Genomic DNA, 24,127 nt, shown 5'->3' with positions numbered 1-24,127 from the left:
AGTATCACTGGGAAAGGCTCAGATTTGTGTTCTGGAGGGGTATTTAACTGCCAGAAATAGCAAGATTATTCATTTCTATACATCCAGCAGGAGCTACCTTTTTCATTTAGAAGCAAGAGAATAAAAAGAACCAAGGGGGGTAAGATAACCCTCCAGCACCTAATTATCAGGAGTGGGTTAGAACAGGCTGATGACCCTCAGCCCTAACTCCTCAATGCCATCACTCTTAGCATGCCTCAGAAGAAAACCTGTGTTCTGCTGAAGTCAGGCACAACTTCCTCTATGCAGTTCTTGATTTACCAGCAGTATGAGGAAGAAACCACCTTCCTTTTGGAAACCACCTTAATCTTTTGGTTCCCTACCACATGTAGAAGGCTTTGGCTTAGATTAGACAGGCCAAAGAGATAAGGACCATTCTCTTCAAAACCATTTAGGTAAATGTTTAGGTAGCTGAAGCACTGAACTCCAAGAGCACTTCAGAATACTGTTGGCTTTTACAATTATTTTTTCCTAGTTATCAATATTAAAAAAACCCCGTACTGGTTATACACTTGTTAGAAACCACAGTGACAGAGTTGCTCTCTAAGATGTAAGAGTTCGCATGCCAAGTAAAATTAAGTGTGAAGTCTCCATCTCAAACCTCGTCCTTTTCTACTTCTTTTACCCCTTCCAAATTACCTTAAATATATTCAGAAATATGTAGAATACTTTTGATGGCACTTAGTATGTGATTTACTATATGATCATTAGTACTATTTTCAGGTAGTCTGGGAGCAGTACAATATCAGAACTTGCCTTCAGTAAGAAGCAACGGTAAGAACCACCTCTCCAAGTTGACTTCACACTTTATTATAAAGTCACTCTGGTTCAAGCAGAAACTCCCTATAAATACTTCAGCACAGGAAAAATTAAACTTGCATGTAATTTGGACTTCTGGTGTTGGACTTCAATCAAAGGAATACTCCCCTATCCATCTCTGCATTCAGCCTTACAAAGAAGCGCTGCAACAGAGAATTTCTTCATACACTTTCAATACTTACCTTTAAGCTATCCAACTTGTGCTATCAAATCATATAGAAAAGATAGAATAAAGCCTAGATAGTATTTAAATATAAATGCATAACCTTTTTACAAAGGATATGTTGCTTTCTTATAAATACTAAGGTTTAGGTAATATTTTTGCTACCAACAAAACAAAATCCCTACTGTTATGTCTCCTGCCTCACGATTTATAAGTCAGTGGGGTTTGTTTTCTTTTCTTTTCAATCCCATAGTGCTGTTCAGAAGCATCATCAGCGGTTCTTAGGCAGTTCTATTCACACGTTCCTATTCAAAAATTCATACCCAAATTTCAGTTTCTACCAGGCTGAAACAGCTAGCTCAAGACTGGAAAATACATAGATTATAAAATATGTAGGATAGATGCTGTACAAATAGGTACAGATAAGCTACACAGCCATTTTTGCTAATCAAACAACACTGAAATCACTGGAGAATGAAAAAATTAAAACAAACATTCATAAGACAACGGGGAAGATGAGTATTGCCAAGAGCAAAGCTACTTGCATTAGGAAGTGGCAAAGAGATTTATTGGTGTACTTAAAAGTGCAATGCCAAAATTCAACAGAAATTCATGGATTTCCACTAGGTGGTGCCCCGAGTGCACGCAGCCCTTTACATTCATTGCTATTTCCACACTTGGAAACAAAGCCTTTCCAATTACAAATCTTACTAATGCAGCAGAATCTAGGGAGCTACTAATTAAAGCCACCTTAACACTTTCACCACGTTGTCTAAGTTAATTCAAACCATCCTCAGAACCACGCTACTATTCCTTACACTGCCAAATTAGTCAGCTACTAGGCACAAATGTAACCACATGGGTCAGTTCCAAGCCCCAGTTCCAAGCATAGTCAAGATTATTTCCTATAGTAATTTTTATATTCAAGTGGTGGAAAACAAAGCTGCAAGCACGCAGGACAGGAGGGGCGGTTGTCTGTAACTGCCCATTCTTACATTTCACTTACTTTCCACTCCTGCAGTACCTGCCCCATCTTCTGCCCTCACAGCTCCCATCCAGCCAATAGTGCAACTCACAGGTATCTGTCGTTTTGCTCAGGACCAGTTCCTATGCCCAGCCAACCTGCCAGGCTTCCCCATCATTGCTACTTAAGGTCCCCAGCATAATTAAAAGCAGAATCACAGAATCGCTCGGTTGGAAAAGCCCTCTGAGATCATCACGTCCAACCGTTCCTGTCTACCCCCTAAACCATATCCTTAAGTACCTCATCTACCCGCTCTTTAAACACATCCAGGGATGGTGACTCCACCACCTCCCTGGGCAGCCTGTTCCAGCTTCTGACGACCCTCTCAGTCAAGAACTTCCTCCTTATCTCTAACCTGAACCTCCCTTGGCACAGCTTGGTGCCGTTTCCCCTTGTTCTATCCCCCATCACCTGGGAGAAGAGACCAGCACCCACCTCTCTACAACCTCCCTTGAGGCAGTTGTAGGTGGTGATGAGGTCTCCCCTCATCACCATAAAAAAACCATAAAGCATTAACTTTAGAAGTCCTATTACCCATCAATTAACTGGTAGATAAACACAGCATTTTAGTGTCTTTTAGTAACTTTTAATTCCATGTAGGTAACATGCATTCCTCCAAAAACAGATGCCAAAAGCATGTGTACTGTTGTAACCAGACAGTAAACAGCTGGCTACCCTAGTCTATGAACATTTCTCAGTTTATTCCACTTGAAAGATTACAACGTATCTAAAATTTTGGAAAGCATTGCTAGAACACCCCCACATTCCTAATCATTTCTTCATGGCTTTTTTTCTAAAGAAACTGCTGAAGTTAAATAAAAAGCAGCATTACACATTGCAGAGTAACAGCTCATTAAGAACTCCTTGCAGCTATTCTAAGAGATACTTTTTCTTACACTGACATGCATTAAACAGACATAATAAACCATTTCTATAATGTTGCATTTAAGTTATGATTTCTTTTCAGTCTAACAGTAAATCTCATCTCCACCTTCCAAGCTGAAGTGCAACTTTTTAGAACTACAGCATAGTGCAGCTGCTTACCAGGTCCGTTACAGGCAACTTAAGTTTGTTTTATCCATATTCCACCAAAATACTAGAAATACTTGTATTCCATACACCTGAAACAGCCAGGGCTTCAGACAAGTAACTTGGATATCACTTACTTAAAACACTCGGAGCATATTCACATCAACACTGCTAGCGCACAGTCTATTTGGCAAGTGAAGACTGCTGAAACTGCTTCCCTCCCTCTCTCAGGATAAGATACTGGACACTTTGTAAGCTTAGAGAAAGCAATTTCAGTCTCACAGTAAGTGGTCTGAGGTCTTGTACATTACAATACTGAAAACATATAGGACAAACACACACAGTACTACATACAGTTATCTTTCCTGCTCTATCTGCACATAAACCCACACCTTTTAGTGAAGTCCTCGAGTTCCAAACTCTGGGACAAGACCCTTCTATTTTTGCAAGCAGCAAGTTTAAGCATGCTAGAAAAAAAAACAACCAAACAGGTACACAGAAGAAACATTAACATGGAAGAGACTAACTTAGATGAGAAGCCAGGTAAAGGCATTACAAATCAACTCCCAAACTTGAGTATTCCGAGTGACAATTTGCAATGACTGGATTCTTAGCATTAGGAGCTAGCAGAAGTTGTGTGTGTTTTTTGCTAGTATGCCTTTGGTGGTGGTAGGATTTTGGGTAGGGTTGTTGTTGGGTTTTTGGCTTAGTTTTGTTGTGGTGTTTTTTGGGGGGGGGGGTTTGTGGGTTTTTTGCTTCTCGTTTTTTTAACTAACAGCATACATGTATCCACGGTTATGAATCTCATCTATCAATAAGAACAGACCAAAATATCACATAGCCCAATTTGTGTAATTTTAAGGATGCAAATCACAATGAACAAGCATTTACAAGGACAGCACAGAGACTATGTCATGATGAGGAAAAATAAACACACGTGAGTGAAAGATGAGGTGATGTGCTGCCCGGCTCCTTACCCATTGCTGCTGCTGCTGGAGCTCCCTGATGGTATTCTCAGCTTGCTCCAGTTTAGTATTGGCCTCATCACTCTGCTGTTTGATGGTGGCCAGCTCCCGTTTTATGAGGTAGTTTTCCTCAGCCTCCTGGGCCCTTGTCACTTGTCCCTTAGGACATAATTTATTTTTTTTAAGCAATTGAGGACAAATCCAAGACAGACTGCCTTTGTGATGCTTATTTCATCAGATTGGTTTTGCAAACAGCACAGAGTACAATTGGTAGAAGTTTTAGGACAAGGTAGTACTAAACAGCCACTTTAGTACTTTATTACGGAGTTCAGCAACCATTTAGCAAGCACAATTGCGTACTTGCATCCAATAAAATTCCCTTCATGCAGTATTACTCAGCTGTACATGCACAGATTTAATATTCCACAATATTCCATTTCGGTGTTAATACAGTGTCACAGAATCCATTTGTCATAGGAATTTGTACCAAAAAGTTACGTTAGGTTAGGAGAAGTATTATAACGTGCAGGTAGTGGGTTTATATCTTTTTAGTAAACAAAATTAAACAAGTTTCTAGCAAGAAATTAGCTCTATATTATTCCAAATCAGCAAGGCAAGGATAGAGTACAGCATGCAAATATGCATGCATTAAAGCAGTTTGAGGGGTTTTTGAGAGCAGGAAGAGTCATACAGTAAAAGACTGAAAGACTATACCTGTATCAATCTATCTGCCAAGGAAGCACTTTCCTATAAAGGAAAAATTCAGATAGGAATAAGAAAAAGAAGAACCAAAAAACAAAAGGGTGACAAAATAGTGACAAAAGAGACAAGAGCTGAGAGAAAGGAAATGCCCAAATTCTACCCATTTTCTGTATAAACTCTTTTTGCAAAATTAACAGCTCTTCATGTAAGTCAAGGCAATGCAGCCTGAAAGTCCCAGGAAGCAGCCTTTCTGCAAGAGATTTAACACAGCCCATCTGTGATACAAGGTCTCAAAGTCAGATTTCTGTAACACTTCAAATTAACCTACAGGAGACTGGGTATTTTTGTCTGAATGGCTTGCTTCCCTAATTAACAAGTGTTATGATACATTATCTGATATGATCTAGTAGGTGGGTGCAAGACGTGGTCTATGGTCTGTCCACAACATGAAAGGAAGGCATCATTTGAGCACCAAGGAAACTCCACTAAGCACCGAGGCATTCATGCAGAACCAAAGCTTCCAAAAAGATGAAGCAGAAAAGTTAAATGGTCCAACCTGACAAGTAGAAAATTTCATCTACGACAGCTAATGTTTTGTTTTACTGAGCTCTTGCAGTAACTCAGTTCAGCAGTTCATAGATTCTATTTCCTTGCCAAAGTCCTGCAAGAATCACATTTGCATTTATGCACACTGACAAGCGCTACATTCTCCTCCAGGTTTCACATTTAATTAATTTCTACTCTATCACTTTTGAAAGCACTCAATTTTTACAGATACTACAACAGAGAACGCATCTATTCATAGATGTTGTCATTGGAACTTTAGTTTTTATACGAGGTCAAACTAGTTGACAAGAGCTATTGCTTAGAAGTTGGTTGTCATTAAGGTACACATTAAGGAAATCACAACTAAATCATAGGTTAAGAAGATGAGGTTTTAAAATAAAAATAAGTTTGCAACAGAAGAACCTTATTTGTTCACACTTTATGATCTGTTTTTAGATGCTGCGTTTATAACGATCTTCAGAAATTCTTATTAAAAGATACTACCTTCCCGTTTTGAAGTGTTCGAACTCCAGAATGGGACACTCAAAGTGAGTTCTGAAATTTTAAATACAGAATTTGCAAAAGCACCGGCATCTGGCATTTCATCATGGACTTCCTAGTTAAAAAACCCCAACATTTCAAACCTCTGCAAGTTAAGTATAAAACAGGGATATTTAATATTATAACCTTGCCAAGAGCACTGAAGTGATTCACTACAGCTTCAAACTTCTTAAAGTCTCTTATTTTCAGTTAATTTTATCAATATTAGAAACAAAGCTGTTTATAAAATTTTAATTTTGGCCACAACTTTCACAATACTTCCTCATTATGTCTATTTTTCCAAACTAAATTCACAAATCAATTAGAATTTGACATAGATTGACTGGTTTTTCAGGTAGCAGTAATGGATTTAACATCTCAAGCGTGACATCTTTCAATTACGTCACTAAACCAAATCTCGACCATTTTTTTCCTGTGAAACGTTTCGTTTGCTGTAAGACAGTTGCTACTCGTGGTTCAGATGGATACGAATGTTCTCGTTCTAGCACAGCCCAGCTCAGGTGCAATCTGTCACAGCAACCGCGATACCAGAATATAGCAGAGGCCACAGGAAAACATCTGTGCATCGGCAATGCATCGACAACAGTTACCATGCATACTGTAAGGTATTTCCAGTTACAAAGAAGCTTAACAGCACTCTATTCCAGACTGTATCTGGAGGTATTCTCCCCCCACCACGTACCCAAAATTGCTACAGAAATTCAGAACTACATAAAATGAAGTAATGGCAGCAGATTCCTGTTCTGAATGTGAATTCTGCACCACCACCCCTCTACTGCTGCATTCGCTAGTGATGCGGTAATCTGCCTTCATCTCCATCTCTCTCTGGTCACTGGTAGGTCACTCACTTTACTCCTACATAAGAACACCCAGCAACTTCAGGCTTTCAAAATTGAGGATTCTCTCCCAATAACCTCTTTTCCACTATTTCACGTGGTCTTCTGAACTTTGACCAGATGCTTCTAATTCGGAAAGAAAACAGTACAAGAGTTGGGTACATCAAAATGCTTGATTTCATAGTCATGAAGAGCCAGACATAACAACCTTAGACATTTTCAAGCACTGACCCCAACTGCTTTGTTATTGGCACACTACAGTGCCAAGGACTGTTCATAAACACCATAGATGAGCAAGAAAAAAAACCATTAAGCTGTAATTCTGAGATTCCCATTTCATATAATAAAATTGCCATCAATTTAAGTATAAATTAACAGAGATTAAATCCAATTACCAACATACTTACTTTTTCTAGTGTTTCAATGCGCTGTTTTAGGAGCCTGTTTTCAGTTCGCAACCTCTGGAAGGTAAACAGTTCAGAATTGTATTTCTCAAGTTATGAACTGGAAGTCTGATAAAAGCCAAGCAAGCTAACAACAATTTATCACATCTATGAAAATCAATACAAAAATAATTAGCGACCTTTTTCACATCTTAACTCAAAAGATTAATTTAAACAGCTTGGTACAGCAAAGATGAGAAGTCTTGTGTTATACAAAAGCATCTGTTGCACTGGATGACAGTGCAAGTCAAGCACTGCAAGTGAAGCACAGGGCTTAATCACACATTAGACATGACAGCCACCTCTTCATATACAGAGGTGGACACGGCTGTCATGGTTAAGGGACACAAAAGTGCCCTGCACTAGGACAGGCTAATGAGATAGCTACGTTTCCTTCCTTTTCCTCCCAATAAGTGATGGTAAATTATATAATATTTATTTAACCTGTGAGGGTATACTGAGAATTATTTACTTCACATGCCCCAGAAGTGAGAAAGAATTATACTGAATTGCATATTTTACCAGTGCATCTCCTGTAAATTTTAGCAGTCAGCATTCAACGAGAAGAGATCTGTACCCCTAAAAATACAGCCATGGATATCAGTTCCAAAATGCTTTATTCTGCCAGGCTGAGAGACAGACTACATGAGCTTGTTTTTCCATCTCCCTAAAATAGTAGAGCTTTTTAGCAGAAGAGAGTATGTCAGAAATGGTTTAGATAAAGTCTCAAAGCAGGGCCTAGAAATGGACAGCTTTGGGTTGCTGGGTTGGGGTTTTTGGTTGGTTTGGGTTTTCTTTTGGGAAGTGAGAGGGGAAGAACAGCAAAGGATTTGAAATAAGTTCAAATACTAAAATCCAAAGTTACAGTTGTGTTACAAGTTATTTTGTTCTGTTCTGCAGAGAGCTGTCACCTGATTCCTGCACATCATCTGGTGTCAGATGCCATTACAGCAGGTCCTAATGCTGCTAACTGCCTCGCTGCCTGTTACAATAACAAATTGTCTGAAAAAGCTCGCAACACTTCTGTGCTCCCAGGTGCACGCCGCTGAATTTTTCAGAAGAACCAATGTCTTCAAAACTGATACTGAAAGGCAAAATGACCAGCAATAGACAGGAAGAAGGAAGGCTGTACCTCACTCCCTCTACTAAGCTTTATATAGTACACTTGCCCATCATTTCTCTCACTGCCTTTTCTCATGGAACTGGCTGAAAACAAGGCAAGGAAGCAAATCCAGATCAAACACCATGCTGTGGAAAAAAAAAAGGAGCAGAAGCCTATTTATATCACAAAAGCAAACGATGTGGCGATTAAGTACATACAGTAAGTAGGTCAGGTAGTGAAAGGGAAACAAACTGCACTCACAGGGTGGGTTGTTTCCCACATTATGTATCAATTGCAGAAGCTCCAAAAGAAACAATCACTGCAGACAGAACACACTGAGTCTTGGGTCCAATGACCAGGGATCTCAAAATAAACAAACCACCCAAGTGCATTCTGATAAACTCTGTCTTAGCATGCGTCTTACAAACCTCCTGTCTGGGACACTTATATCTAAAGCAGCATATCCAAAACCTCTGATAAATGAGGCTTTAGTCAGCAGAAAATAATGAAAGCTAAGTACAGCAGGTCTCCATCAAAGATTTTTCTATAAATTGCACCAGAAGTCCCAGTAATTTCGCTGTAAGTGTCCCTTATGAACAGACATCCCAAATACAAATGCTGAAAGAATCTGTGGGCCTCAATTACATGTCCTGCTACAGGTACAGATCAAATATGTAACCACACATCTAGGAATAAAACAGATCCATAAATAAATTTATTTGGGCTCTCTCTTACTTTAATTTCAACTTGTTCTTCCATTTCTTTTGTCTTTATTGTAGTGTATTCCTTTTCTAACCTAAAAATTAGAAACAGTAAATTACGATTAGAAAAATTGCAGATAACTTGTTGGTGTGATACCTAACAAACAGTAGAACAGAGAGACAGGTTATTGATATTTCCTCTGCTTAAGTAGCCACTTTTAAATGCACTGCTGTAAATATTTAGATTGGACATTAAATTTAAACACGAAGGCTTCTGTAGACATAAACAGACTCTGAACCAGCACTCTGAAGTGCAGATGCTTGCTTGTATATTTACAGTGGCAATGACTTGGAGCTGCTCTGTAATAACCACTCGATGTAATTATACAATATGCAATTCAATAGATTCAGCCAAAAGAAAACCAAGCTTGAAAAGCCTGGAAGACAAAAAGATGCAAAGATATTTGAAACAAATGTCTTAAATGTATAAAACAACTTTGCCCCTCTTGAGCAAACCACAAAATTGTCCCAAATGAAAAAGGTGGCAACAAGAAATAACAGCCTGAGATAAACACTGCCTCTACAGAAGGCAATGAAGGAAGTTTAGACTTGGAATGGTAGGATTTTAAGCTATGTACACTTAGAGTGGCTTTCAGATAAAGTGTTTTTCCTGCAAGCTTCGTTACTACTTGTTTCAGAGGAGACTGCTCACTCTACAGCATTGGTTGATCAGAGGCTGCTGACAGAAGGATGGGCAAATTCAGCTTGCAAGACACTAGCACAATCTGCAGTGCAAGAACAGCGAACACATTACAACCAACTGGAGAATCGCCAAACTAAACCCCAGAAAGGCACAGTATGTGCAGCTTGGCTTAGCAACACAGGATTTACCAAAGGCAGAAAAGAGAAGACATGCAACTAACCTTAAAAACCCAAAATGTATTATGCTCAGTATTGCAAACCCCAAATGAAACTTATTTTACAATTGTCAGTGATATTCAAGTATAAATTGATGAAACTTTGTACGCAGCCCCAATCTTGACCGTGCGTGCACTCTTTAGCACTGTGAATACTTCTCCAGTTCCTGAGAACTAAAGTCTTAAGAATTGAGGCAAGATCATAGTTTAGCCTCCTTTCCCTATTTCACCCTCAAAAAACCCCAAACAACCCACGTGGCCCCCAAAAAACCCCTACCCAACCCCACTGCTTTTTCTATTCAGATCCTGTCTACAAAAGTGCTGTAACTCCCCCATAACTTGCAGCTTTCTCCAAAAGCATTTGAGGTTATTTTCATAAACGAAAAAAGCTTTACTATACTTAAGAAAAACAGCAAACACTGCTTCAGAAGAATTTTCTTGCAGACAGAACTTCAATTTTAACTGTGTGCAGTATAAAACACCAACAAAATTAAAACCGGAAAGTTCAAAATGAAATACTGAATAACTAGTTTTAAAGATAAACAATCAGCAGCTCTTAGCAACAGTATAATCTATTTTCTCAAAAATGTTATACCTACTTTTTCATCTTTTTTGCATTGTATTTGACTTGGTAAGATGCTTGGATTAATTTGTCTGGCCCACTGTCAAACTGATGTGGAATGACCTTTTGAAAGTGCTAAAAGCAATCAGAGCACAAGATTACAAATAATTAACAGCTGCAAGGAAATACACACACATTTCATATTTCAGATATCTCTTACAACTATTATAACCTTAATTTACCTGTAACATTCCTTCCATGTCAAGTTGCAGTAATTCTGCTTGGTTCATCTGAAGGACTGCTAGACCTACTCGAAATACTATCTCTAAACCCTGAAAACAGAAGTTAAGAAACATCCAACAGTTATTCACGGCATTGTCAACAGGACAGAACGATCCTACTATTTACTGGTGTTGTAAATCTCACCCAGTTTCTCAAACAAGCAAAAGGGCTACTGAAAAATGTCTCAACAAATTGGTTCTAGGCTTCTTATTTTGTCCCAAGGACAGGTAGTCTGGCTATTTATCCTGATGCCAGATCCTGTATACTTCCCCCTCAGAGTTCAGTGCCGAGGTAAAACTTCTTGAGTGACAAGTGTTTTATATGTCAGCTTTATCAAACATTTTAAATATATACAAGTACAAAAACCCCCAGGTACTTGTAAAAATATATTTTAGAGATGGAACAATGCAATTAAACTATTTAAACAGATACAGGGCAATGTCTCACTCATAGACAGTATCTTGGGCAGTCCTGAGTGTAAGCTGAAAGGATCCACCTTCGACTTATTATTTTCTAATAATGGCCTCAGTGGACCATAAACTGTGGTTTGTTACCAGTTTCAACCACACAAAGCTCTAACCCTAAACACAACTCGGGTATCTTCATGATAGCGACACTGAATAATTCCATTAATTTCTTCAGCATCACCTGAAGAATACAAGATGCCAACACTCGCTCTTCTTGGCCTGCAGGTGCCCATGAAGCTTTAACTTTGGCCTCAAAGCAGCACTAATTTCCACCCCAAGCTTACTGCAATCCTGAGAAACTGCTGTCCCTGCTGTATGCAATGCTATAGCGTTGCATCCAGAACTGAAAGGTGTGGTAACTCTTCAATAGGTTTAGAGTACAAAGTTGCATACAGTATCTACGGTCAAAGATTTAGTTGCTCTTCCTTAAACTGCATACACAGACATCTTCCACTACAAAATTATCTGATAAGCATAAGGACTAAAAAGCCAGACTATCTGAGATTTGCCTATTATAGTAGAATTTATACCACTACCCAAATAACTGCTTTTAACAGCTGCTCTTGAAATAGGACATACGAGTATCGAGTAGTTACCTCAGACATAAAGATATCAAATATTCTTGTTGCAATCGGTAGTGGAAAAGTTGTAAGGAATATAGTTAAAAACCATGATGACGCATACATAGAAGTGTGGAAACTCTGAGACTGAAAGTGCACATAAAGCTCTGGAAGATGCTCCTGGAAAAGAGGAGGGAGGAAAAAAAAGTATGTGTTAAGCTTCTGCTGGTAGCATTAGTGTTGTTTTTCATGTTTTTGACAAATTTTGAATAGAAAGAAAATAATTGGTATTTAGTAGAGACAGCAGCTTCATAACACAGGACTAGGAAAGATATTACTCATTATTATTAAGAACAGAAGTCCCAGTATAGAACATCCTACAGCACTTCTACCCTGCAAAGCACAGATTACAAAAACATTTCCTGATCCTAGAAGCAAGTCACAAGCTTGTAAATCCCTAAGTCACATCTAGAGTGGGCTGCAAAACACCTGAAAAGACCTGTATCTACATCTCCCAGCTTTCGTCTGTTAAAACAGATATAAATTGATTATGAACTCACTAATCCAAACAGAATTCAACATTCATATGCTGTATAACTTGTAGCAATACAAATCCTCATGCTTCAGTGTTTAAAGCCAGTCACTGTCTGCCAAAGGTTAAAAAGCAGACCACAGCCACACGTATTTACTTCTGAAGATCAAACTACCATCAAGAGAACAGCCTATCGGCCAACAGACAGGCCTGCTCCTTAGCTGTAATTCCCAAATCCCTTACTAATAGTTATTGAAGAGAAAGTTTGACAGATTTTGTACGTACCTGTATCATGCATTCAAACTGGTACATACAAAGGCCCAGTTCAGCCATGCTTGGCTTAAAGAGTTCTCGTAGTCTGTAATCTTGCATTAATTTAACAAACACACAGAACGCCTCTTCTTCTGGCATCTATATTAAAAATAAAAAGAAGCACAGTAAAAAGTCAGGACAACTGTAAGAATCTATCAGAGTAAATGTTGGGAGAGTTTAGTGGGGATTTTGTGCGTGTGTGCGCACATGAAGTGGTTTTTTGTTTGTTTTGTGGGTTTGGGGCTTTTTGGGTTGTGTGTATTGAGGTGGGTTTTTTGTTTGTTATTAGGGGATTTATAACCAATCACTAATGAACTGCACATGGTGAATTCTATCAATTATTTCTAAACAGAAAAGGAGGTCTGCAAGTTTCTTATAACACACCCTACACTGTTGTAAAATAAAAGGCAGTAATACAAACGCAGCTTTAAGAATTGTGAAGTTCCATTTGAACTTTAAGGAGATTCAGACTAATAGAACTGAAATTACAAGTTCATTAATAGTTGAAACAGCATTCACCAAAATAGCTTGCAAGTCTGCGATCCTACCTTACCTCTGAAAAGTAAAGGTACCTCCCACTCAAAGACAGCATCTTCTTGGCAAACAAAGCCACAGAGAAGAAATCTCATCTGATTTGCAGAGTAAACGGCTCCCCTTGGCAATTCCATTGTACAAAAATTACGAAGGAAAACTATTTTTTAAATTCCCAATAAAGCACCATGACATATTATGCATTCTAGCAGGGATTTTAAAAGTGCACCTGTTTTTAGTATCATGTTTACCTGCATAAGCAGTAATCCAACTATAAAAGCGCTTCCTTGACAGTATCCAACCTCACGATCCACCAAAGAATAAGCCTGGGAAATAAAGTTTTAAGACTCTCAACAATTACAACCTCATTATCAATAAAACGTAATCATAGTTCATGCTGTTATTTTGCTAATAACTTAATCTTCCTCTCCCAAACCCAATGAGGACAGACATTCGATTCAGAAGTTTTAGGCAGATACTTCAGTTGCTACCTGCTGCTACAAAGAGGCGTGAACTCTGCTCCCTGACAGCCTACAGAGCTAAAACTAAGGTGTACCTAAAAAAAATGCATGCAGTTCAACTAAAGGAATTTGCCAAAAGGTAACTGAGCTGGCACACGAACTGCACAAGGTCATGACTTTCATAGGAGACAGGCCAAAGTAACTACAGTTCTTTTCCAAAAAATTACACGCTGCAGTTTTATTTACAGGTGGAGGAAACACAGTGATCTCCATGCATGTTACATCCTTACTTTAGAATTATGGGAGTTACTATGATTTGGAAATATGTCGACTTCTCTGTTGAAACCATATGGGATGGAAAAGTCTTTCCAAATGTCAGCTCTAGGACAAGTAAGACAAAATAACACAAGTCTAAATTTATGGTGGCATTCTCATTTTGTGCTTGGGCACCGTAACACGTGAGCTTGTACCTGCCACTTGCTGCCACTGCACGCAGGTTCAGAAACACAACAACTGAATGCTAGCTCTGATTTACAGCTTTCTCCTCTTGGTCAACACTGTTTGCTTTACTTCATGGCACACTTTATTCCACTGCAGTACCCGCAGTCAGCACGTGACTGTTTTAAGGCAAACTTTAAGGTTTTTTTTTAAAATCTCACTAAATACAAGGCAAATTGTTTTCCAAACTTTTTGCATGTTCTTGCTAATGTATTTTCAAGGGCTGAAACGCTGACTTACCTTCATTACATTGAACAAGACCTCCTGTCCAAGGCTGTCTTTTTCTTTAAAAAAATCATGTTCAGGGTATGTTCTAGCAATGTCCCTTCTTATTAACTTCTCACAAGGAGACGTCATTTTCAAAAGCTCTGAATACTGGTCCTTGATTGGCATACTTTGAGCACTGCATAGAAGCTGCCAAACGATTGCCCTGAAATGATGAGGTATCCCTTTTCGAACAAGCTCCTGAAGCACAAAGAGACACAAATTCACTTTTATTTCCTGAAAACAAACAAACATAAGCCTAAAGAACAAAACGCTTCGACAAATTAAATTCCTCGCAACTTCAGAAAACATTTACAGCACGTCACAAACCAATCATACAGTTTATAAAGTGCAAACCTCAATTTTAGTGTGATAGATAGTGAGCTAACCAAAGTAAGGACAATCTGAATCATTCTAGTGGCTAAATTAGCTAATGAAAGTAGTCTCCTGTTCACAGTAAGGTACTTGAAAAACTGAATATTTAAGTAATTTTAAACAAGAACTCTTCATTAGCCAAAATTTAATACAGTTATTTTTATGTGTCACAAAAAGATTACTGAAGACAGCACCCTTTATTATATTTTGAGTGACTGAGATATAAGAAATGACAAATTAAAAAATTATTCCAAGGCAGGTAAATGAGAAAAAGTGGAACTCAAACTGCAACAACAACAAAAAATTGCTTAGTACCACCATCAGAAATTATTTGATGAACTTGACAAGTTGTGTCTAATTTCTCTGGTGTAGCAGTATTTCCAAGTTCTAAGAAAGTATTTAAATGTAGTTTCAGGCACCGGACCAAGACAACATTAAGTTTAAATCTACTTAAGGAAATTTACTTTATCTTCCCTAAAAAAAAATTAGGTAGGTACTATACAATTCAAACCTTCCCAGATCAATAGATCTAAGAACCTGGTACTTGTCTTTTCAGAAACCACAAGCAGAAAGCAGTCTTGTTACTTGATCTGAAAACTGAGGAAAAAAGGTATGATTCAGAAGTTCTCAGACAGTCTTAGTGGTACTTTCTGCAACTAGGATCAGTCTGAGAGGAGATTCTCTCTTCAAAACAGAAGGGGTTCCTTTAATAACAGTTCAAAAAATTATATGGTACAAAAAATTATTAAGTATTCTGTCTCTTAAAGGGTAGCTTCTTTCATGAGTATTTATTCTGAAGCTAGAGTAATCTATTCTGCAAAGGTTCCTCTCTCCTGTTTGTTCCAAATATTTCTCCTCCAAACGTTAAGATTAATTAATTTATCAGTGATAATTTTTAAGGAAACTCTTGCTTTCAAGTTTGGTTTTTGTTAAATTTGAACCCTACTTCAGGAGTTTTGCATCACTGACCTCATTTTTCCAATATCCCCAAGATCTCCAGCATCCTTCAGAACCACCCTAGTAATGCCACTCCATCTATTTCTCCTGTCCACAACACCCTGTGTTATCTCCCAGAAGATTTCCAACTCCACAACACCAACCCTACCACATCAGCTTTCCACATCTGTCTCTAGCTATCGTGTGCCAACAACACACCATCAGACTGCAGATCAGTCATCTAAAGCCTCAAGGGCTACTAATAACAAAGCATTAGCAAGTGGTGTCTTGCTTTAAGTTACCATGTGCCTGCTTGACAATGTGCCAGTCTATGCAGGAAGGTATCTACACCTATGCCTAAAACTTAAAAACTTAGCAGATCTCTAATAACTTAAGACCAGCTTTTACAGCCAAGACAACAAGATACCTACGCTGCTAAATTCACACCTACTGGCACCATCAGGAAATAGGTATGGATGTTCAGGTATTCCCTCGTAAATGCAGAATGACACAGCTTAGGGTGACTTTTGACAAACAAAACCAAAAAAATATACTGAGAATTATTTAACCATCAAAGGAAAACTTACTAGCAATATAATTCATTATTTAGTGAAAGTTAGCTCTCCAAATTATACTTGGCCAGCCGTAAAAACGAGTGATACTTGTGACACTTGAAAACGTTCAAACGCAGGCAGTTCGAATGAATTCTATCCAAGCAGATCTACTCATTACCATCTCACTTCTCCTTTCTCTTGGCAGGTTCATGTGGCCTTCCTTTCATGGCCTTTTGTGAACACCTTTCCAGAAACTGCTCTCCCTATGCAAGCAGGAGGTCTTGAATTCATTTTCTTCCCTTGTTTCCTCTCTCAAGTCATGTTCTCTCTTCACAACTGCTTCACATAAAAGATACTTTACTTTAGCCCATTGTTCTCCCTTCCCACAACCTATTCATACACACACATTTCAAACTGCTCAAAAGACCCTGAAATTTGTATTCTGCACATAAAACTACAGACTAGAGCCAATAAAGAACCAAAGCAGAACAGACTTGCCTATGAACAGAAAAATCCCACGCTGCTGTACTTGCTGCCTCCGAAACACGGGTACGTTCAAATGCCCTGGATGCTTTTTACTTTGAATTTAAAGTGTAATCGAATTCCACTTCTGTACATGCCCACGACTAACCCAGACTGGACACACACTGGTCCAAGTTTGTCTGATCCACTCAATTTAGAAACTATGTGTTCTTCTGCTTAAGCTCATCCCTGGGGTCAACACACTTGGCATGCACAAAAAAAACTACAAGAAAGACTCATATGGTAGAGTTATCAGTAAGACTGCTTTCAAAAGTCAGCTGCTCAGAGGTAAAATAATTCTAGTGTCCAGCTATCAGCTGTCCTTAAGGGGGTTTTCAGTAAGTTGATTTTGGAAACATGAAGCAAATCTTCCCCATACACATGGGAATCCCTCAGAGGTAGACTGAAAGTGTTAGTATTCAAGATACAGCAAATGCATCGAGTTTTAAATGGTGGACATTTGCTTGGCAAAACTGTTACCAAAGTCTGTTACCAGTTACATACGAAGCACTAAGGCTTAGGGTTGGAACAGATGCAACTGGAAGCTTTGATTACGTATTTATTTTTTAAAAAGATGACCAACAGGAAGAGAAACGCAGTATCCTTCATATCACAGTACAAATATATCCTAAAAACCAGTGTCCAAATACTACCTTAACTTGCTTTTCTTTCTTTTTCCGTACATCTTCCCATTCATTCACAATCCTCCCCCACAGGATCCATGAGTCTTCCTCAAGATGGCTGAGATTGCTAGAAGCTGAGGAACTAGATACAAGAGAAGATCCACTATTTCTTCTTGACCCATTTACTGACCGCAAGGACTTGCTATCTGTTTCCAAGAGTCTGCAAAGAAAGCACACAAAAACCAAAGTGAAGTTCTTCTAATCACAGCACCACGCCATTAATTGTTTGTTTAGAAGTCAATTATCCCAACCTCTTTGCAAAGAATGCACCTGAAGGTTCAGTGGAATAGTTTTTCCAACATCCATTTGTACTAAATTTGGAAAAAAAATCACTGGTCCATGTTACTGTTTCATCTGGAGAGCTCAAGTAACTCTGCAGACAGAAGAGCTCACGTTGCAGCATTTTAAGGATGATAAAAATGTCACATCAGGCACTAACAACACTAAGCGAGATTTTAATACAGGTGTTTTGTGATCCTATGAACTAGATCTTAATATAAAGATTAGAGGAAGTACAGAGGCATTGCAAGTCCAACACTCCTTTACACATCTATTAACTGGAGATTAGTGGCCCTACAGAGAAGATGTGCAAGTTTCGTTTTGGGGCACAAATACCAGCAAGAGGGCTTTGATTTAACCAGCAACAGAAAAAAGTACAGCTGCTGTGCATCAGATTGACACAGAGAACATAAGGAAGTTAAATATCCTCAATAGCAGTGTCAAATGTTGAAGTACTGCAAAAAGAGACAGTAATTTGAAAGAAAAAATTTGCCTCCTAGAAGTCTACACGATTACACGTTTAATAATTAAATAATAAAGAAGAATTAAAACCTGGTGCAATTTTAAAACACCTGACTGGCTCCTGTTGACAAATCAACATGGTGTTTTACAAACGCACAGGAAAAACCGCAGACGTAACAAATGAGGGCCAGACAACAGCAGCAGTTAGCAGAGCTAATGAATGTCTAATTAAAACCCAGAGCTCAGACGTGAGAATTTCTGGGGTTATCGGGGAGCAAGGTGTACGTAGAGATGTGCCACGCGCTGGACAAGCTGCAGAAGAGACCTCCCAATTTGCTGGTTGCTATGGCCTCCCGTTTTGCTGGGGATTCTGGGCAAGAAGACGAGCTTTGTCTATCCACAACTAATACTGAGCCCCACGAGCAGGGTTTGGGGTTTCTTTTTGGTAACACAGGTAAGAGCAAGAATTCAGGCTAACTTGCAAAAGGGTTCTGCTGTACCAAGAGTTTCATTTGTGCTTTAACTTCAAAGGATTCCAACGGCTGTAAATCAGAGCGATCCGGTTGAATAATTTCTGAATGCACCTCCACAAAAGCTACCCCCCCAGCACTTCAGCAAGGTCAGGTTAGGTTTTAGATATTAAATTAATTATAACCCGACTTACACAGTATCTGTATATAGATTTTAGTATACCTACAACTCTCAAGCTCTCTGCTACGACAGAAATATTTATACTGGCTCTCCTTGTTCCCAGCTTTCACCTACTGACGTTCATGGAAGTTAGAGAGAAGAAAAGTAATTTAACTCATGAAGACAAGTAGTACAATCTCTGCAGCAGTATTTTGTTTGGAAAAGGGTTTAATCATCATCCTTCTGAAAAAAAAGAGAAAGAAAGGCTTTTTCAAGGCCGGTTGTAATTTAGTCCGTATTAAATGGAATGCAGAAAATCTTGTTTTGAGAAAAAGAGTAAAAACATCATCTTTAATGTTTGGAAACCCGGCCTGCACTGATCCATAACAAAAACTTAGTTTGAAACTCCTCAATCTGAGGCAACGCCTAAAGATCAAATTCAAATTACAGAGGAAAACCAAGCACAGAATAAACATTCCAACTATAAAAACAAGGATCTAACTAGTCACGGTCAGTTTTCACAGCTTAATACACAAGTTATGTGAAGTTTCTGTAATTTGACCTACCTGGATAAACTCATTGTCCTTAGCTTTGAACACGGGAAGTTCTTTTTACAGTAAGTAGAGTTCTGTGGCATTCAGTCACTGGTTTCTTTCACTTAAAGCTTTATAAATGATTTACTAATGCCAAACAGCTCCACCAGGACTCTGGACTGAGCTACCTCATTATTCTGAGGGGACTTTCAGTATAATTGGATTACAGAGTGCCACAAGACATAACTTGATACAATTTGACTTCTTACCATTTCTAGCTGTTTAATTAATTAATATTCTCCTTATTGACATAAAAGCCAACACTGAAAAGAAAACCTTTGAAAATATCTATCACAGCAATTCTTCCAGCAAGCAGAAAGAAGAATAGTTCCCTGTGTTCAGAGTACAATTCCCTGTCAACAAAGTGCCACTGTGCTGAAATGCAGAGTCAAACTGTTCTGAAACTACCGTGCACTCAGCAGAGGAGCATCAGATTTCTGTATTAATGTGCAGTATCTCACAAGAAAAGATACACCTGATAGGATAGCCTCCAATTAGAATTCACACACAAGACTAATGTGGGACTGAACAACAGGTCTGGCTAAAATTAAATACAACTGGGCAAGATTTGCTGGCTTGTTTACTAAATGAAGAAAGCTGACTTGAAAAAGAAAGCCCAGCAAGCCCAAGCTCATGTTCTTCTTTCAACAAGGAGCAAGTCTAACTGCGGGGCTCGATGAGATGACTCTAGGTGTCAAGACATTACACTTCAACACAGGTAAGTGGTCCAAAAAACAGGTAGTGCTGCTTTCCAAATAAAAGCTAGTCACTTAGTCGTGAACGAAAAAAAGTGCACTCTAACTCATTCTTTTTCATCTTTTGATCAATTTTCATTTGCACAGCAAAACTTATATGTAGTTTGTTTTTGAAGAAGAGACCATCTCAGAAACCACAAGAGGATGAGGTGGTTCAAGAAGCTGCCTTCCATTCTCAGTCAAGAACTAGACAGATTTAATGAGTTCCCTATAACCTGCATTGCCATGAGGCTGCAGAGTACAACCATGAGAGCAGACATATGCCAGGTGACAATGGCATTAGCACCTCCTCCTCCCAGTTACTCTTTTCCTCTATTGAATGCTATCACCATCATAACAATCAACAGAGTCAAAAAAACCCCAACATGCCTCAGTGCAAAGTCCAGCACAGCAGCAGGAGCTGGAACAGACATTAGAGCTGAACTCTCAAACTCTGCACTTCACCACAGCACAAAGCCCTACAGCTGCCAAGTCCAAAATTTCTCTGGAGCTCAAGTTCTCCTTTACTGTCAATCTTGCATGAATCACTGAAATGTACTTGTCAAACATAACCAAGCTTTGCAAGAGACCGGATGACTCCAAGGTTCCACCTCAAAAGTGCAAATAAGTATGCACTCTGGAAATTCAGCATTAAGAAATCACTCAGTGCAACGTTATTTCTTAGGGAGATTGCCAATTTGCTATCACTGCGCAGTCAAGAGCTACTGATCCAACTGAAAGTTGCATCATGAACTGTAAATAGTGCAGATAAATATACACAGGTGGAAAGGCTGCCAAGAAAACAGTTGCTTAGGATGAAAAAAGCCAGGATGGAAAGGACTGATAAGGAGTTTACGTTTCATGAAATTAAGACATTATGCATCTGCCACCGTTAGTGTAACAGCAGGAAGATGGCTGAATACTGTTCTATCTCCAAAGATATATATAGTTTTATAGTTTATTTAGTATCTAAAACTGGGTTATATAGTGGAAAGGAAGAACTGGGTAAAAATGGAAAAAACAGGAAAAAACAGAACTCAAGAAATCTAAGATTTCAAAACGTTCAAAGAAGTTTTGACCTAAGAAGGTGAGGAGGTTATATGAAAGCCTCATCCCTGAGATACTGTATTTCAAACTGAATACTGAAAGTCACATGGCTCCAGTGTGATTTCTTAGGATGAGAGGCAGCTATGAACACTCCTATAAACCAGGAGAGAAAAACACCTTTTAGAGATCCACAAAAACAGAACTTGTAAAACACAGCACAAGAACACAAGTTCTTAAACCCTGGGGCCTCAAAACATGCCACAAAGTTCTACCTATTTCCCCTCTTTCACGGCCTCCACACTGAAATGGCAATAAACCAATTTTAGTCTCATTACTGCGCTTCCAAGATCAGAAGGTTTTCCATTCACCTGTTCTGTTCCTCAAGTTTAGCGAGCAATTCTAAGTCGTCCGGACTCAGCTGCGTTGGTGAGGACGGTGATAAGGCAGGTGTAGACAGAGTGGTAGAGGAGGATGTAGTGTGTAAAGAGGCAGATGGACTTGCCACCTGACTGGCCATTTGACTGACGGTGTGCGAGACTGTGTTCTTCACCCATGAGAGAGTGGAGCTCAGCTTTCCTGCAACCTTGTCTGTCGCCACCTGCAATGACAAAACGAAGAGGATGCAATAGTTGTCTTTAATACCTTCTTTAAGTAAACCTGCTGTACTGAACAACCGAAAAAAGACACAATATGCATGAAGTGACATTGAGATTATTTCTTTCTCCAGAACACCCAAAGCTGTCAGAAGCAACACAAGCATCAACAGCAACACAATATTCTAAAAGTAACATGCAAGAATGCTGCTAATCCACAAAAATACTCAGAGTAATGCCTGACATATACTCACAGAGCTCATTTCTGCAGTACAGAAATACCACAGGATCCAGGATCAGCTCAGACTTCCCATAACAGAAATAAATAGAAATAAAAGCTTATTTTAAAACAGCTTGGTAAACAAATAATGGCACAGAAACTGTAGAAAAATAGATACAGAGACAGTCAACTACTTTACTGATGGACACTGGAGCAGTGCAAATGTATCAGTGTAAACAGTCCAGACCACCCACTGCTCACTTCAGTAATCCCTATAGCGGCAGCACAGAGGAGCAGAGGTACATTTCTAATCTACACCAAAGCAAAAGATCCCCTGGTATCTGCCAGCATGCAGAAAACAGTCACAAAATGTACACCTGTGAATCTACAACAGCTCCTGAACATCTCACATTAAGGCCCCATGCTGCCAGCTCTGCTCTTTCCTCACTTTCTCTTGAGGTCACCCCTACAAGTGTCCTTGAGCCCTGATGTCATTGCCCACTGCCCCCAATTCCAGTGCCTGGACAATCCTGGGGTGCGAGAGGAGCCCTGGAGGAAAAGTGAGAGGTGCTACCAGAGCAGAAGGAAGCTCTGAGCAGACAGTGAGGGAAACCACAGGTCCAGGAACAAGGCGGTTAACTGGGGCTGACCATAGTCCTCTGCTACTCCCTGACCAGTGTTATGGGGTAATGCAGCCTCACAGAGCCACTGATCACTGGAGAAGAAAAAACAGCAGCCCCTGGAGGCATTTTCTAATGAATCCCTCACTAGAGCTTACTTCAGCAACTGAAAATGTACGAGGCTTTGACCTACAGGGATCCACAAGAGTTCAATTCTGCCCTGGCCCAACGTAAGAGAAAAATCTCAATGCATCTTCAAGGAAGGGCTAGCTGCCTAGAGAAAGTCTTCAAACCTTGTCAAAAACAAGGTTGAAGAGTATCTTCCTTTGAAATGGTGCTGCTGGCAACTATTTAATTTGACCTTTGCTGACTTCCTCAAAACAGGGAATTGCTCAATGGTTGTCACAAACAATTCTGCAGCACAGCCTATACAGTAACTGCTAAGATACTAAAGACACTGAGCTACAGGAAAAAATCCCTTCCCAAGATCCTCTAACAGAATCTAAATAAAGCAGAATTTCAACTGGAAAAAGTAACCCCATCGCAGCACACTGTGCATTTCTCTGAAGCACAGCATACAGACTGACTGGTTGCTAAAGCAGAAGCATTTCTGTAGATACAATGCTACAATGACCTTTTTTTTGTGAATCAAGCTCAGCAGTATTTTATGTTCACGTCCTATGGAAAGGAAGCCACATAATGCCTTCAGAAAACAAGAGGAACACTAGAGGTTAAACACAAACCAGTGGTACTCAATCTCCCCACTTCCTCTCCGCCAGCAACATGAGACTTAAGAGCATTCCTAGATGGCTGTGAAGAGGTTTCCTATTTCCACACGCTTAACGTTCATTCTGGAAACAGATTTCGCTAGAAATCTTCGGATGCAGGGATACAAACCAGAGCTGGGAACAGCAGGGTCCCACATGAGCATCAGAAAGGTTCCAGTTGGTTCTTATGTCACTGTTGGACAGAAAAGCTCAGGTATAGCAACATGGTTTAAAAACCAAACCAAACCAAACCCAACCCCACCAAAACCAACACAAGATCTTTTAGAGACAATCTTTGAAAAACTGTGTCCATTTGGCACCATCTTTTATACAAGAAAGGAGTTTAAATTGCTAGAGGTTTCAAATTTTTAAGTTTAGTACATGCATTTCTATTTCACTCAGTCAATAATATCCTTTATTCTCTATTGCTATGAAAGGACAAATTACTGCTGTTTCACTTTGAAGAAGATAGCATGATGATGCAGGTAACTCATACAGCTCACTTAAAAGTGATTATTTTCTCAAAGGCTCTGAACTGCTTAAGATACAACAAGTAATGCAACTATTCCAAAAATACAAGCTAACAGAAACAGGACTAATCGTAACACAGAAAACATAACTGTCACACACAGCAAGCTTCAAGAGTCACCCATTCTAAGAATTATACATATAAATACTAGAAAAGCAGTGATTTTTAATAGTACCCTGTGACAGAAACAGGAAGAGAAAGTATACAATCAGTTTTTATCTCTTTACAAATTAATGTAACTATGAAGACTTAAAATGAAAAAGTAAA

The 24,127-nt window shown here is 39.1% G+C and overlaps 1 protein-coding gene across 1 annotated transcript in view; it reads right to left on the bottom strand.

Annotated features, from left to right (window-relative positions):
• Window positions 1-21,725, bottom strand: part of EVI5 (ecotropic viral integration site 5) — a gene marked incomplete at its 3' end in the record, with an annotated part of 29,890 nt that extends 8,165 nt beyond the window's left edge. The window contains exons 1-11 of the mRNA XM_010189426.1: window positions 21,500-21,725; window positions 17,357-17,546; window positions 14,293-14,517; window positions 13,345-13,419; window positions 12,536-12,661; window positions 11,755-11,898; window positions 10,652-10,741; window positions 10,447-10,544; window positions 8,965-9,025; window positions 7,092-7,145; window positions 4,052-4,198 (exon numbers count right to left, since the gene is read on the bottom strand). Coding sequence (XP_010187728.1) covers window positions 4,052-4,198; window positions 7,092-7,145; window positions 8,965-9,025; window positions 10,447-10,544; window positions 10,652-10,741; window positions 11,755-11,898; window positions 12,536-12,661; window positions 13,345-13,419; window positions 14,293-14,517; window positions 17,357-17,546; window positions 21,500-21,648 — 1,359 coding nt within the window. The remainder of the gene's footprint in view (window positions 1-4,051; window positions 4,199-7,091; window positions 7,146-8,964; window positions 9,026-10,446; window positions 10,545-10,651; window positions 10,742-11,754; window positions 11,899-12,535; window positions 12,662-13,344; window positions 13,420-14,292; window positions 14,518-17,356; window positions 17,547-21,499) is intronic.
• Between the last annotated feature and the right edge of the window lie 2,402 nt (window positions 21,726-24,127).

This window comes from Mesitornis unicolor, unplaced genomic scaffold (genome assembly GCF_000695765.1).
Source record: "Mesitornis unicolor isolate BGI_N332 unplaced genomic scaffold, ASM69576v1 scaffold50837, whole genome shotgun sequence".
Classification (NCBI taxonomy): Eukaryota; Metazoa; Chordata; class Aves; order Mesitornithiformes; family Mesitornithidae; genus Mesitornis; species Mesitornis unicolor.
Note: the sequence above shows the minus strand (reverse complement) of the source record. Positions and strands in the feature narration are given on the sequence as shown.